Here is a 15,627-nt window from a genome sequence, read left to right on the forward strand (position 1 = left end):
GTAGCCTCTCTTGAGTTTGCTTGTCTCAAACTCAAGATTCTCCTGCCTCAGACTCCTGAGTGCTAGGCTTTGAGGATGTGTCACCACTCCTGGCTATGATATTTTCTTTTGTTTACTCTTTAGCCTATTGTTTTGTTTTTCAATATTCGGGAAATGTCTGCCATAACCTTAGAGTTAAGGATCATGTGTAAAGTTTAAGTCAGTGAGGCAGGGTCCGGTAAAGGAGCTCCTTCCTGCCAGCTGACGGCTGAGGGAAACTCAACCTTCTTTGAGGGACATGTCTGCTGATAACTTGTCCATGCCACCGTGGATGACCCCACACCCATGCAAATATAAGCAATACTAATTGTACTCGGGGTTTAGGAAGAACCAGGAAAAGAACGAAGAGGGGGACTGGAAGTTGGAGGGAGACAAAGGGGCAACTAGGGGGAGTGGGGAAGAGGAAGTAGTGGATGGACATGATCAAAATACACTGTAGCAATGTGTGGAACTTTAAAAAAGAAAGAGTGATCCAAGAAAGACAAAGCTTCTGTAGGCACCTACCTGCTCACTGCGGCCACCCCTTACCTGGGAGCCCCACTGATACACTGGGACTAACAATGCCTAACTAACTAACTGAGTTGCCTGGACAGCCAGCGTCACCAGACCAGAGCCACACTTGCAAGCACTAAGCTCTGACTGCCTGTGGAGAGGGTGATCACAGGCATCAAACCCACCTAAGCCCTGCAGGTGAGAACATGATGGGAGACAGGACAGCAGTAGACTCCGCAGCTAAAAGAGCAACGTCTCTGTCTAGTAGCAAGCTTCCAGTGGAAGGTGCTACTGTTTTCTACTCTCTAAAATGTCTGAAAAAGAACCTTAGACACACAAGGGAAGATAAGGGGAGAGGGTATGGAGCTGGACTTACATCAAGTCCACTCATTTTTTTTGTTATTTGACCTTGAAAATGTTTCCAAGCCCTTTAAGCCTCACTTCCTGATTTGTGGGGTAGAGATTAACTCCAACAAGGCAGTGAGTGGCAAGGGTCCATCTGTGGCAGGCCTGACAGACAGAAGACATTCAGTAAGGATTTATAAGGAAGAGTATGCCACGTGGCAGTGCTATGCTCTGCCCTGACCCAGCACCTTTAACGCTGTTGGCACCAGGAATGCCCCAGAACTATCAGTGCTTTGTCCAAGTCACAACAAACTAACTTCAACACCACAGCAAAGCTGGGTGTCTGACAGTGGTTTCATGAGGGGCAGGGTCACCTTCTGCCCTCTTCCTCCCTGGAACTCTGAATCTCTAAATACTCTCCTCATGCCAGACTTGATTCCTGTGTCACCTGCACTTCCTCAGACTCCCTAATGAATACAGAGAAGCAAGCAAAACAGCTCAGCAAACCGACAATGAAGGTCTGGTTTCAACACTCAGAACTACAGGAAGATGGAGAGCATTAGCGCAGCCACACATACAGCACCAGAGATGGTCTGACCTGGTCTCCGCAGACAGACCCACCATGTGAAGTATGAACTTTCTGTCTTGCAGCTAGATGGACTTTCCTTTGTCATAACAAACCCAGGGTTCATCAAAATAAGTTAGAAAGCAATTTCCCTCAGTAGCAGCCTAAAACTCCAATACTGCTTGACTTACTAAGGACAAGATGAACTCATGAAATAAGCCGACTAAACACACAGTGAACAAAGTTTGAAGTCAAGCCCTGGAAAGCCCCTTATGCAAAAGAAATAACAATATAAAGTAGGACATCCAGTAAGATATATAAAAGCTTTAAGTAGAGTGTTTACAACAGAATGTTGCAGGGCATTGGCTGACTAAATAAAGTGCTCAGAAGCTGAGCTGCACTGCATTATAATGTGTGGGGCTGAGAGCAGCATAAGAAAGACTCCAGAAGAGATGGGAACTGTCTTTCACATCCTGTCCTGACTTTACTAGCTTCCAAGTTGTAATCTGAAGAATTCTTTCTTCTTCCCTCTTCTCTTATTCTGAAAGCAACATTTCTCTGTGCTGACCCACTGTCTTAGTCAGGGTTTCTATTCCTGCACAAACATCATGACCAAGAAGCATGTTGGGGAGGAAAGGGTTTATTTGGCTTATACTTCCATGCTGCTGTTCATCACCAAAGGAAGTCAGGACTGGAACTCAAACAGGTCAGAAAGCAGGAGCTGATGCAGAGGCCATGGAGGGATATTCTTTACTGGCTTGCCTCCCCTGGCTTGCTCAGCCTACTCTCTTATAGAACCCAAGACTACCAGCCCAGGGATGGTCCCACCCACAAGGGGCCTTTCCCCCTTGATCACTAATTGAGAAAATGCCTTACAGTTGGATCTCATGGAGGCATTTCCTCAACTGAAGCTCCTTTCTCTGTGATAACTCCAGCTGTGTCAAGTTGACACAAAATTAGCCAGTACACCCACACAGGGTGAGCACTTTCAGTGATCAAGTCATAGCACAGCCTCAGACACTAATCTGAGGGAGACTATCCTCCCTGGTGACACTCTAGAAAAAGACACCTCATTCCCACCCCACATGCCTTATGATCAGGATCACATAACAAAGAAAAACTATTCAACTGCACCTTCCCAACTAGAGCATGGGGTGAGGTAGAAAGGGAGGGATGAGGGTACCCTGCCAGAGCCACTTTTCCTCTCAGCAGTTCATGGTGGAGTATCACCTGTGCCTCATAGGAGTCAGGCCCATAGGAAGGAGTAACCAAGTATAAACAAGTGCTTCCTCAGGTCTCCCTCATGAATGACAGGCCAATGTCTGCATGAACAGACAGTGGAGCAAAGAGGGACAGGAAGGAGTCAGGCCCCAGGAACAAGATGGGCTCTCAGACAACTTGCATATGCCATGAAACAGCAGCTATACTCAGCCACCTCCACTGCTCTCAGCTTCTCACACAGAACCAGCTACTGGATACCAACAGTAGACCAACGAAACACCCACCAAGCAAGATGCCTGGGAACCAAGAGGTCACTGGGTTGCAAGGCTCAGGAGCACAGCCCCATTGTCCTCCCACAGCTGGTTTCACATGGCGTACAAGGCCACTACATTATTGGAACTCATTTAGTTCAGACTTTCCACGAAGTTGTGGGAATTAGTTAGTATATCTTAGGGAGAAGGCACAGTCCAATTTTATTCTGTTTGGTTTGTGGATTTTACTTACACTAAGGAGGGCATGGGCCAGACCCCAACCCCTTAATTTCAGGTTCACAAAAGTCCAGCTCATTCTGTTGGTGTTGGGAAGGAGACTACTACAGTGACCAGGCAAGCCACAGAGCTGGGCTAGGAAATGAAACACGATGGAACATGACCTGCCTGGCAGGCCTCCTTAGTGGAAGGAAGGTAAGCCATTGCATCAAGGAACCCGAGGTTGTGATTGCAGCTTCTCCAGGCCAGCTATACACCAGTGAAACTCCAGTGACACAGAGGTCTCTTAAGGCTAATAGTGTGATTTCATCAATATTCCCTTACCTTGGCGGCAGAATTTGACACTCCATGGGTAACATTTCTTATGAGGCCCCCGACATTTCCATACTTTATCAGTCCAGTGACCCCTTCAGATACATCATTCAAAAGGCCCATGGGATTGCCAAGGAAGTCTACTGATCCTAGGATCCGAGCTGCCTGGCTAAGGAGTTCCTGTGGAATGGAAAGGGGGAGGAAAGCCATGTCAGTGCCAGTGTCCCCAAGAAAAGATAGTTGGCATCTGTCTCATCCTCCAGTACTGTCAACAATGACATTTTCAGTCGTCATCACCTGCTAATGACCTCCTGGGCTCTCATGGATGGCCCTAAACTTCACTCAACACACACACTAGGGACTGGTTCCAATACACATAAAAAAATATGTGTCACAGATAGCTAGGAGAATAAAAGTAGCTGTGAGACTGAAAAGATCCTTTGGGAATTTTTATGAACAAGCATTATACTCCCCTTCCCATGATCTCTGCTAGGAGAAATCAGGCAAGAGGAAGGAGGGAGCAGGCTCTCGAGTCTATACTTAGCTGGAGCATGTGAGGAGAGAGGGTTCAGGCTTGGCAAGCAAATTCTCACTGGGCCTTTGCCTGCCTGATCCCTGATTCCAGATGTACCTGCTCATGAACCTTAGAGGCAGTTGGGGAAATATTTCCTCATTAGGAAATGAGGAGGGCAGAAAAAGAAGCAAGATGGAATAAGCTTTGACTGTGGAAACTAACAAATTCTGTATGATCTGATGATCCACTAAAGGCTCTATATTTGGGGCTGTACAGTCTAGATTAAAAATACAAAATGGAAAATGTCTAATTTGGTTAAAAAAAAAAAACATAAGTTCAATTCCAGGTCAAGGCCCTCAGAGGCATTAAACAGTGGTGTGGTTGTTGAAAGCAAGCCATGCCTAGCACATAAAGAGTTCACAGGACTCTGTGCTGTCACTGAAGCATCAACTAAAACCACAACGAGCTGTGCCTAACCTAGAGGAGTCCCCGGGACTGGCTCTGAGGAACAAGACAAACAGTTCTTAAGTCAATCTTGGGATTCTTAAGGTATCTTTTGTGTGTGTGTGTGAGAGAGAGAGAGAGCGCTGACTCTTGAGACGCGACACAGTAGTGACATCTAAGTGACAGATCCCCAATACCTAAGATGAAGCTGCTTGGCCCTGACTGTTCCCACCTGACCCTTTCCCACCCCTCCTGTCTGCTTACATCCCTCCCGTCTGCTCACACACCTCCTGGAAGTGCTTGAGGATGTCATTGATGATGAACTCCTTGGTCTCATACGGATGCACCCGAGTGAAGGGGTCCAGATTAATCACAGCATCTTCAAACCGAATCAGTGGGAATCCTAGGGTGCTTTTCAGGGCCTAGGTGGGGAAGAAAGGAAACTACATAATTCTAGAATCCATGAAAGACTAAGAACTAAGAATTACTACCTAGATATAAGGATTTCCCCTATAATTACAAAAGTAAAATATGACGGAAAAAATATATAAATTTCTATTACCCAAAGTCATGTATATCTCAACATTACAGCAGCAAACACTGCCAGGCTCATAGTAGAATTCCTTCTGGTCTGTTTGAACCTGTATTTGACATGCCCTCCTTTCTGACTAATGCACACTGCACAGGGACAGCGCAGCCATAACAAACAACACTCAATTTGTTTTCTTCTCCCTCTTATTGTCACTTGCATGTTCCTGTATATGTGGTGTGTATGTGTGTGTTGTGGGGGGGAGAATTGGGCATAATCATGTGCGCACATGTGGAAGTGTGTATGTGTTGAAATACAAAGCTGGTATGAGTCTTCCTTGACTGTCTTCCATCTTGTTCTTTGAGGTAGAGTATTCCCATCATCTCAGAACTCCCAGACAGCCAGTCTTACTAGCAAGCTTGCTCCAGGCATCTCTTCTCTGCTTTCCAAGACTGGAATTGTAGACAGGACAGCATGCCCCCTCAGATTTTACGTAGTGTTCTGGGATCCTGACTCCAGTCCTCTTGGTCACAATGGTAAGAGCTTTAACTACTAAACCATCGCAGCAGCCCCAAGGTCAGAAAGTAAATTGTCTTTTCTGCCTTAAAAACAGCCTGCCCCCTGTACAAACTATTTCTTTTCTCTACAGATTATGTTGTCCTGATTTGCACTGTATGCTGTTGTATATAGTATATCTTATTAATTTTCATTTTTACATATTACATCATACAAGTAATACCCATTTAACCATTAGTGTTGGTGGAGAGTTAGGTGGTGTTTTGAGACAGACAGGGTTCTCTACGTAGTCCGGAACTTTTTTGTACACCAAGCTGGCTCTAGACTTACAGAGATCCTCCTGTCTCTGCTTCCATAGTGTTAGGGTCAAAGGTGTGTACTGCCACACCCGACCACTGAGATTTACTCCTATGAATAAAGTAGCTGAAACATCCCCAAGTCCTTTGGGTGGCTCTCCATGTGTTGTTTTGTTTTGTTTTGTTTGGTGCATGTCTAGGAGGACTGGAGCTGCTGGCTAATAAAGAATGAGCATGTTCAACCTGAGTATATACTGCCAAAAAGTTTCACAGAGGAGCCAGGAAAGCTCGAACCTTTTTCAGTAGTCTAGTAAAGCCCCCCGTTCTATGTTCTCATCAATAACGGGAAGAAATAACTTTCCTGGGGTTTTGTTGATTAGTTTTTGTGTGTGTGTGCTGCTGGAACTGAACCCAGGACTTTATGCACACTAGGCAATCAGTCACTCTGCCCCTGAGATATACCCCTAGATCTTACGGTATGTGCTGATACCCCAGTTCATGAATGATAATAAGGCTGTGCACATTTTGTAACCATTCTAGCTCCTGGACACTGTTTCTATAATGTGCTTATTTGGATCTTTACTCATGTCTACAGGGAGTTATCTGTGTTTGTCTTTCTCTGGAGGACTTTTGTACATGCATAAACATATTGCAGACACCTTCTCTCCCCCTGTATCTGGTCTTACTATTCGTTACATGGTGCCTTTCAATCATGAGACAAGCTTACTTTGAAGGAGAGCTTTCTTTTCAATCTTTTCTGGTCAGAGGCTCTCTGTGTCCTCATTACTAAGGTCACAAAGCCTGATGTCTGTTTTCCTTCACACTCATGCCGTGACACTGCACGCTTGGTTCTTAGGTAACCTGTGATCTCTGCACTAATGCACTAAGCACTAATAAGCACAGGACCTCTTTCTGACTTTTGTTTTTGTTCTGCTCACCGCAGTGCTCCCATTTTAACTGATGTGGTCCTGTAACGAATTGTGAGTACTCTGGCTTTGAGAACTATCTTGGGTACTCTCTACTATAAATCTTGGGCTCTGCCCTAATCTATCCAGGCCTTTAACGACACCAACAATGTTTCTTTTTTCTATGTGAATACCTTGTACACATTCAGTGTGTCCCTAGGTAGTTATGGTAAGTTAAAATGGCCACAGTTCTTTGCATCTGCCATGGATATATTTTGGTGTACTTGTCGAAAGACTATTTTCCCTTCACCAGAATCTTTAATAATTGTCATTTGCAATCAGTGAGCCTGAGAATCGAGAGACCTTCAGGCCTCTACACTGGTTTTTCCTGACGCTTCCACCATGTGGAAATGCTGAAATTATCTATTAAAAATATGGGCTCACTAGGAAGGTTATACTGAAGCTAGTCCCACCCATCTGACCTGTGAAAGACAACAGGAAGTTTGTTGTGAGAGTTCTTCTAGAAATATAAGAGAAGTTATGTCTACAATGTCTCATCAACAAGAAGTAGAAGCAATGGCTTTGAAAGATAATGGGGTTCCCATCATGTTTGGTGTACCCCCATCACCCCTCAAACACAGGCACAATGGTTTAGGCATGTGATTCCAGCACATGGGGGGCATAAAGAGGCATAGCTGGGACTTGTTGGCCAGCCAATCTATCCTAACTGGCAAGGCCCAGGTCACTGAGACTTTATCTCAAAATATGAGGTTAACAGCTCTTGAGGAACAACACTCAAGGCTGTCCCAAACACACACACACACACACACACACACACACACACACACACATACACAAATAAAAAGGCAAACTAAACCCTGAAAAACACTTGTTACTTCCATCAAAGACAAGACTTAGAAAGAGTTTGTACGCTGACACCATTGCATACACTAGCAAGATTTTGCTGAAAGGACCCTGATATAGCTGTCTCTTGTGAGACTATGCAGGGGCCTAGCAAACACAGAAGTGGATGCTCACAGTCAGCTANTGGATGGATCACAGGGCNCCCAATGGAGGAGCTNGAGAAAGTACCCAAGGAGCTAAAGGGANCTGCAACCCTATAGGTGGTACAACATTATGAACTAACCAGTACCCCGAAGCTCTTGACTCTAGCTGCATATGTATCAAAAGATGGCCTAGTCGGCCATCACTGGAAAGAGAGGCCCATTGGACACACAAACTTTATATGCCCCAGTACAGGGGAACGCCAGGGCCAAAAAAAAAAAAAAGGGAATGGGGGGGGGGGGAAATAGGGGAGGGGGGGGAGGGTATGGGGGACTTTTGGGATGGCATTGGAAATGTAATTGAGGAAAATACGTAATAAAATATATTTAAAAAAATTTAAAAAAAAAGAAAGAGTTTGTAGTGAAGATATAAAAGACCAATAACCTGATAGAAACCTGATCAAGTGCTAGGATCAGACAGTTCACAGAAGCAAAACCTGGCACTCAACATGAAGAACAAAACAAAACACACACACACACACACACACACACAAGAAGCAGCAGTAGAGGAAGATACACAGGAGGACACACAGTTAAATAAATACCAAACAGAAGATACATGGCACAAACAGTCAAATAAATACCGACCAGACCAGATGAGCTGAAGACATGGAGAGAGCACTGGTTTGGTGCTTTGGAATGTCACTGATGATATCAGAAGGAAGAATTTTAGGGGCTAAGACCATCATTGAATTACCAGTGTGGTAGCACACCCCTGCAATTCTAGTGCTTGAGAAACTGAGACAGGAAGATTGCTAAATTCAACACTAGGGGGTTTAACACCGATGATGGCCAGATTTCTATCAGGTTATTGGTTTTTTATCTCTTCCTATTGTATAAAATCTTCATAAAAGTCTTGTCTTTGATGGAAGTGTTTTGAACTGAGAGATAGACTAAATTTAAGGCCAGCCAGACTAAAGATATGTTAAGTGCACAGCACAGCTAAAGTCACATGACTAGCCATGAGCAAATCCTAGACTTGAATGTGCTGTTTTTACAATAGCAACTACCTATTTGGTAGAAAGCGCCCAAGCCAGAGGGCTCCACTATTTCTTCTCAAAACCATTCTGCATTTGTTCAGCCGTGCTCCCCACTAAAGAGTGAGTAGGCATGAAGTCAGAGAGCATGCCTAATTTTCCCCCATTTCACTGACAGAGAAACTGATAGCCAGCTTAAAGTGTAAAGGCATGGTCTTACCAATGCAACTCCAATAAGAAGAGCTTTAGAAAGCATGATTAAACAAAAGCTTAAGCCAGAAAGTTAAAACAAAACAAAACAAAACAAAACAACAACAACAACAACAACAACAACAAAAAACCCACTAAAACACAAATTCCTTATTGCGACCAAACATTAAAAGAGACTGGTGTATTGCTGCAGGGACCTTTGACCTCTACCAAGCTGCAAAGTCCTCCCAACAGGCACCATCTGCCCTGGAACTAAGGAAGTACCCAGTTCTGGAGTGAAACTGTCTTCACCTTGTCATTTACTGTCTGGGGTCCCTTATTTGCAGAGGCGCAGGGCCAGCCCGTTGGTATGAATTACTCTGCCACCTTCAGGCTGATCTGGTCTGTGGAAGAAGGCATGAGAGGAAACAGAAAGCCATATAGGATTGCACCCTCCTGATGAACTGAGCCACTGCTTGCCTATAGTAGGTCACAGCTCTGATACTGATTTACTCAGGCAGCATCTTCCTGCTGCAGAGGGGACTCTGAAGAAAGCAACCTGTGCTCATACATTCCTGATAAAATAGAGAAGTATCTACTCCCACTTCCCAGACAAAACGGCTGAAGCCTTCCAGAGCCGGCGCCGAGTTGAAAGAAGAAATACCTGTCCACGAGGCCTCAGATCACAGCTAGTCCCTGGGCCGTGTCCTTTCCTTTCTTAGTTTATCCCACACTAAACAAAACTGTCTGGAATTCATTCTCTAAAGGTTTATTTATGGCACATAGAGACTGTTTATGTGAAGCAGGGCATGTGCCTATTTCCCTTTGGGGACAGTGTTTAAAACTATGGGGCTACTTCCCTCTCTGGCACTTTCTGAAACACAATTAACAATACTGGATCTTTTTTCCTTTTAACAAATCTGGTTTTTATTTAGAGAGGGAGGGAAAAAGTAAAGGGTCTGAAGTTTCCCAACAAATTATTTCAAGCCTTTGAGAAGACAGTTTTAGGCTTTTTAAATAGTGTCTTTGTTTGAAATTCCCCCTTACCCCCACCCGCCTGCTCTCTGACCATTAAAGTGTGGGTTTTCTTCCAAACTAGATTGCTCAATTAAGGTCCTTCTTTTGTTATACCCCAATGCTCTAAATGGGAAAAGGCCTGCTGTAGGCCACCTTCTGAAACCTTTTAAAGACCCCCTGGTATCTTTTGATCTTTAAAGGAGTCAAGGAAATCCCCATTAAAAGCTACCTGGCTTTTCAATATGCCATGGCATCTCTAACATGCAAGCTCTATGCAGAGACCATGAGGAGAAGGGAGGGGCAGTGTGCTCTTGTGTCTATGAAATGGAATATTAGCTTCCCTTCTTCTGTCAGTCACGAATCCAAAGAAGATAGCAGATGGAGACAGCTTCCAGTCACCTGGACAGTGTGGATGTCTTTGAGTCACCAGACAGACACTGTATCTGGCAACAATGTACTTCAGTGTAAATCTGGATAGGCAGACCCCCCCCTCCCCCAAGATTTCTGACAGCCTCACTCCTGCCTGGGAATCCAGAGAATGGAGGCAATTGTTCCTTCAATACTAAGACAGGGTTACCTTTTACACAGACTCCCGTGACTGCTGTTCAGGGAGAGGGCTCTGTTTCTAAGCACATGTTTTTACTGATTCCATATTCATCAGAAAGAGTATATTGCTCTTCCTAAGAGCTCCTAATAAAGGCCTGTTACTCTGTTAGAAAACTCTGACTAAGTGATATTGTCTAAGGAGTCCCAGACTCCAGGAGGAATACTCAAGGTATAGTAACATGGTGACTTCCACAAGCCCAGAGCTCAACTCTGAAGTTCCAATCCCAACATCCTCCTGAAACACAGGTAAGTCATGGCATCTGCTTAAGAGTGCTCTAAAACTGTTCTTTCAGTAGAATACCAGGAAGACAGTCAACATGAAGGGCTGAGTTCACTCCAGCAGAACACACACTGCACCAGTAAGAGCTGCAGAGGACACATGGCATCGGTACCACAGGACTGTGAAGGACACATGGCATAGGTACCCGGGACTGCAGAGGACACATGGCATCGATACCAGGAGTACTATGGAATAGCAAAGGACACACGGCATCAATCCCATAGGACTAGGGACCAGGTACTTCTGCTGGGAGTGCTGAGAGGAATGCTGGGGTCTGTGATCTTTAACAAGATGATTTTAAATCAAGAAGTCTTACACTTGCAGGAAATGCTTAGCTTTGGTTTGCTGGGTGAGAGCCAAGTGTTCTGGGGGAACAGACTTTATCAAACAAACCCATTCCAAAGGTCACATAAGTCAAGTGGATACTTGTGGATATTAGCAAGACAGTAGTTTTCCCATGGTTTTCCCCTTACTCCCAGGCTAATTATAACCATCTCCAGCCTCCTGGGAAATACAGCATTAGGGCAGATTGAGCAGCAAAGTGGTGAGAGGAGAAAGACATTGTACCTCTTTTCTCAGGATGCTGCCCCTGGTCCCAGCTAGCCCTCCCTTGACTTCATTCACTGAAGCCATCACCCCTATTATCTAGAGGATGACGCTGAGCAGACAGCTGTCTCATCACCTATAGGTCTATTTTAGAAGCTGGGAGTTGGCAGGCTGTGGCACATGAGGCCCACACATGTGTTCTGTCAAGCCCACAAGGCTGGGTTTTAGTCAGTTTTTCTTTTGTTTTTTTTAATATGAGTTGGTGGCCAACATTTAAAACCCAGGAGATTCCATATAAACTTGATGATTTGGCAGTGGGCTGCAGTGGGGCTGTGCTGACCCTCCTCATGGAGCTGTGCACTGGACTAAAGTTTGCCTGCACTTGCAGGCTGACCCTGCAGCAGAATTGGCATGGGCATCTGAGCCCAGCATTGCAGGCTCACAACTCATTTCAGCTATCTAGATGCTCCTCTGTGGAGAGAGTGGGTATCCTGGATCTTCTGAGAGAAGGAAGGATGGGAGAGTGAGCAGGCAATGGGAAGAGGGAGGGTTGGACAACTGTCTTCAAGCACAGTACAAGGGAGAACCAGAAGCAATGGCTGCCAGTCTGAGGCAGACTTAGAGTCTGAGTAAGGCTAGACATTTCAACATCCACCTGACCCTGCTCTTGCTTTCAGCAACACCTTGCTACTAACTAGGCTAAAGAAACAAGACCATAAACGTCTGTCTCCCCACCTATCAAGCAAGGGCACCATTGAGGACACACAGTCTAATGACAGCCTCACCTATGGGCCAGGATGCAGCGCAGAACCCAGACATGACAGACTTGGATCTGAATGTCAGCCTGCTCCCTTCCTTAAAATATGCCTTGTACTAAAAGTGAAGGTGTTGCTAAGGCCGTACTGGTCACCTGTGGATCAAGATGGCTAACAGGAGGGTTATGTCCTGAATCTGTACAAGGCCATGTTCCAGCAAGCTTATAGCAGAGGCTCCCTCTAAGGTGACAGACCTTCCTAAGTGACACTTACCCCAGATGCTTAGAAGACAGCAAGAGAGATCTGGGCAGTGGGTCAAAGAAAGGCTACCTTAGTCTCAGTTCCTAAGACAAGTACCAAGCCCAGGAAAAAGGTTTCAACTGCCCTAAGGTAAATCTAGAACCACCCAAAAAAGAAATGAGAGTTACATCATCCAGTTTTATCCTTTTTGGTAATATCTTCATCTTCAGCAAAGTTATGCCTAAACATTAGACAAAAAGAGTATTTCACAAATTAATGAACACCTATAAAAGGAAAGGTACAAAGTAAATGCTGTGAATACTAATTCCAGACAGACAGAATGAGCCATCAACGCACACTCCCACAGAGTGTGCCAGCTGTGAGCTCACCTTAAGGTCCAGTGGCAGCTTGTTGGAGGTGAACACACTGAGCTTGATCTGGGGGATGCTGATCTTGAGGTTCTCAAAGTAGTATCGAGTTGGAGTTCCTCCCTGCTCTGCTGTTTTCTCATGGATGTTTTCATCGTACTTTTCCACCTCTGATCCAAAGGCATAAGTAAGAAACAAAAACAAAAGCTGTTGGCATCATGATTCAAACATGTGTGACCTCACCTAAAAACCTACACAAACAAAAGCCTATATAAACTTTCTTAGTTTCTTTGTGGGCTCAGGAATGCATACAATATGCAGACACATTACTATATAAACGTAGGCTGTTACATTGGTTATACAAAGGTAGGTTAGCTTCATTGGTTAAACTGTGACCCTGAGCCACCCAGCAGACAATGTCTTAGAAAGCCAAAGGTCACAGGTTCATTTGCTGACCACAGGCTTTCCAGAACTATTGCTGTCATTTCAAGAACCTATGATCTAGGTCATATGAGTCTAGAGTGCAATACAGCTGAGCCAAAAAAGACACTCTCAACATAAAGTAACACTTTAGGGAATAAAAACAGTTCCTGAGAAAGTGCTGGCACAGCATCCTCCTGAGCAGGGCAAGTCTCAGAGCAAGATAATCGGGGCAGAGTTTCTAATTGCCAATCCATGAGTACAAAGGAGGGGCATGGGCTAGAATAGCAATGCACTCCGTGCATGGAGGGTGGGGGGAGGTGCACATGTCCATAAGCAGTAAGCTTCCCTTTGGCTTCCGGTGGCTTCGAAGGAAAACCAGAGAGAACGCTCACAGCTACTTTGCACATTCCCAGTCGAAGCTGCCATCAGTTCTACTTGAAGTTGAAGGATGCTCTAAGGGAGACCTGTCTTCCACACTCACTGGCTACTGAAAGTAGAGGAAGAGTAATGACAGGCAGACAAGGTCTTCCAAAAAGCCTAAGTTTCTCTGTGCAAGGCTGTAAAAAAAACTTCTGAGAGGGATTCACAAGAAAAATATGACCCAAGAAATCTGAAGTGAATCTTATGGGGAAGGAGCCAAACAGAACACCTGCCTGGCTGTTAAGCACTCAGGTGGCTGTGTAACTCCAAATAAACTGGAGCCTGAACCAACCAAAGTGCAAAGCACTCGACTAAGATGGCAGGGCCTTGTTCTTCCTCCCAAATAGTGGTCTCCTTCTCTTTTTTACTTTCTTTCTTTTTGAAGCAGTAAGGACAGAGTCCAGTACCCCATGTATGCTACCTAAGTAGTGTACATAGTGGCGGCACTGAGCAAAATCCCTAGATAACACTAAACACTCTAAAAGCTTAATCCTATTTTACTTGTGATGCTGAAGATTTAAAGTTCAATTCTAAATCAAGATTATAAAGACAAAAATATTTTTCTTGCATTGTGGGTATGTATATGCATTTCCCCTCTAGTCAACATGGTGGATAAATGCAGACAGTAACAGGCTAAAGGATAGAAGATCATGAACTTCAAAGATTGACTGTCTCAAAACAACAAATACATAAAAAAAAAAAAAAAAGTCAAGTGGCTAGAAACATGACTAAGCAGTTCAGAGTGCTTACTGTTCTTCTAGAGGACCTGGTTCAGTTCCCAGCAGTCAAATGAAGCCAGCTTACAACTACCTATAACTCGAGAGGATCTGACCCACTCCTTTAGCCTCCACAAGTAACTGCACACACAGGGAAGATATTTATACACATATGTACGCATGCACACAAAATAAATCTTTGAAAAGGGTTGTTGTGTATCATTGACTTCTTTCTTAGCTAGAGCCATCTAGCAGCAGGAGAAGGGGCTGTGATGGGGAAGCTACAGAAACAACAGCTCTGCAAGAAGTTTAGGCTTTCTGATAGTGATCTGACTCCCTTTCCAAAGGCCAAAGGATAGCAACAAGAAACCTTTGTAATGACATTAAGGTACAAGGGTACAGACATTAAAAGTTAATAATTGTGGTTAGCCAGTTTTGTTTTTCAAACTAAATTAAAGCAACTGCCAAAAAGGCATTTCTGACTCTTAGCCCTGAGCTGGTTTCGTAACAAAGTGACCTGCTAAATGATGGTCATCATTCCATTCTATTTGAGCAGAGGGACAGAATTTACAAAGGAAAGGAGGGTGCACTGCTTCTTAGTGGCCAGCCATTGGACATTCCAGGGTGCCAAGACCCTCTCAGGGCAGCCTAGTTCCTGGACATAACTCAGACAACAAGCAATTTTGGGAAAGGAGTTCCTAAACCCCAAGCCTGAGCCAGCTAGCTCAGACTAAGAGGCAGAGAGAGAGTCAGCTTTGTTGGTGTCTAGGAACTACCTGGATTTTACAAACAGAATAACACATTAGTGTGGGCCAATCCCAGGCAGAAGAGTAGAGTGATCAGCTTTACCTGATTCTGCCTGATCGTAGCCAAAGAAACTTAGTAGTTTGAGCAGCAGTTTCTCCTCAATTTGTACTGTGAACCTCTGAGCCGTGACCATCAGGTGCTAGAGAGAAAAAAGGTTTGGTTTACAGTCAAGCACCAAAGCAACTTTCATTTGTGCCAGGAAGCAGGTCCCAAAGAAGTAGGCTTAGGAAGGCAGAGGCAGGAGGCTTGCTTGAGCCCAGCAATTCCAGATCAGCCTGGGCAGCAAAGCAAGACCATGTCTCATGGTTTCTTGACCTGTTTGAACTAACGATAAAAGACTTGCGGCTCACCTCTCTTTGCTTGTTACAGGTGTTCAGTGAACACGTGGCCATCCTGCTTGATCACTAGGGCCTCACCAGTGAGCAGAAGCTACATGACTGGGTTTGTGGTGGAGGTGCAGGTAGGCTTGCTCCTATTATCATTGATGACAAAGGAGCAGAAAGAGGGTCTGGCTTTTACAGCTTGCTGCTACCCCAGCTGGCTTCTACTTTGG

The 15,627-nt window shown here is 44.7% G+C and overlaps 1 protein-coding gene across 4 annotated transcripts in view; it reads right to left on the reverse strand.

Moving 5' to 3' along the window:
- Vps13d (vacuolar protein sorting 13 homolog D) overlaps positions 1-15,627 on the reverse strand; it is a 223,505-nt gene that overhangs the window by 68,544 nt on the left and 139,334 nt on the right. For all 4 annotated transcript variants that reach the window (XM_029475921.1, XM_029475919.1, XM_029475918.1 and 1 more), the window contains 4 exons: positions 15,117-15,213; positions 12,730-12,878; positions 4,708-4,842; positions 3,475-3,642 (listed from right to left, as the gene is read on the reverse strand). In XM_029475921.1, the coding sequence (XP_029331781.1) occupies positions 3,475-3,642; positions 4,708-4,842; positions 12,730-12,878; positions 15,117-15,213 (549 nt within the window). The remainder of the gene's footprint in view (positions 1-3,474; positions 3,643-4,707; positions 4,843-12,729; positions 12,879-15,116; positions 15,214-15,627) is intronic.

This window comes from Mus caroli, chromosome 4, assembly GCF_900094665.2.
Source record: "Mus caroli chromosome 4, CAROLI_EIJ_v1.1, whole genome shotgun sequence".
NCBI classification, from domain to species: domain Eukaryota; kingdom Metazoa; phylum Chordata; class Mammalia; order Rodentia; family Muridae; genus Mus; species Mus caroli.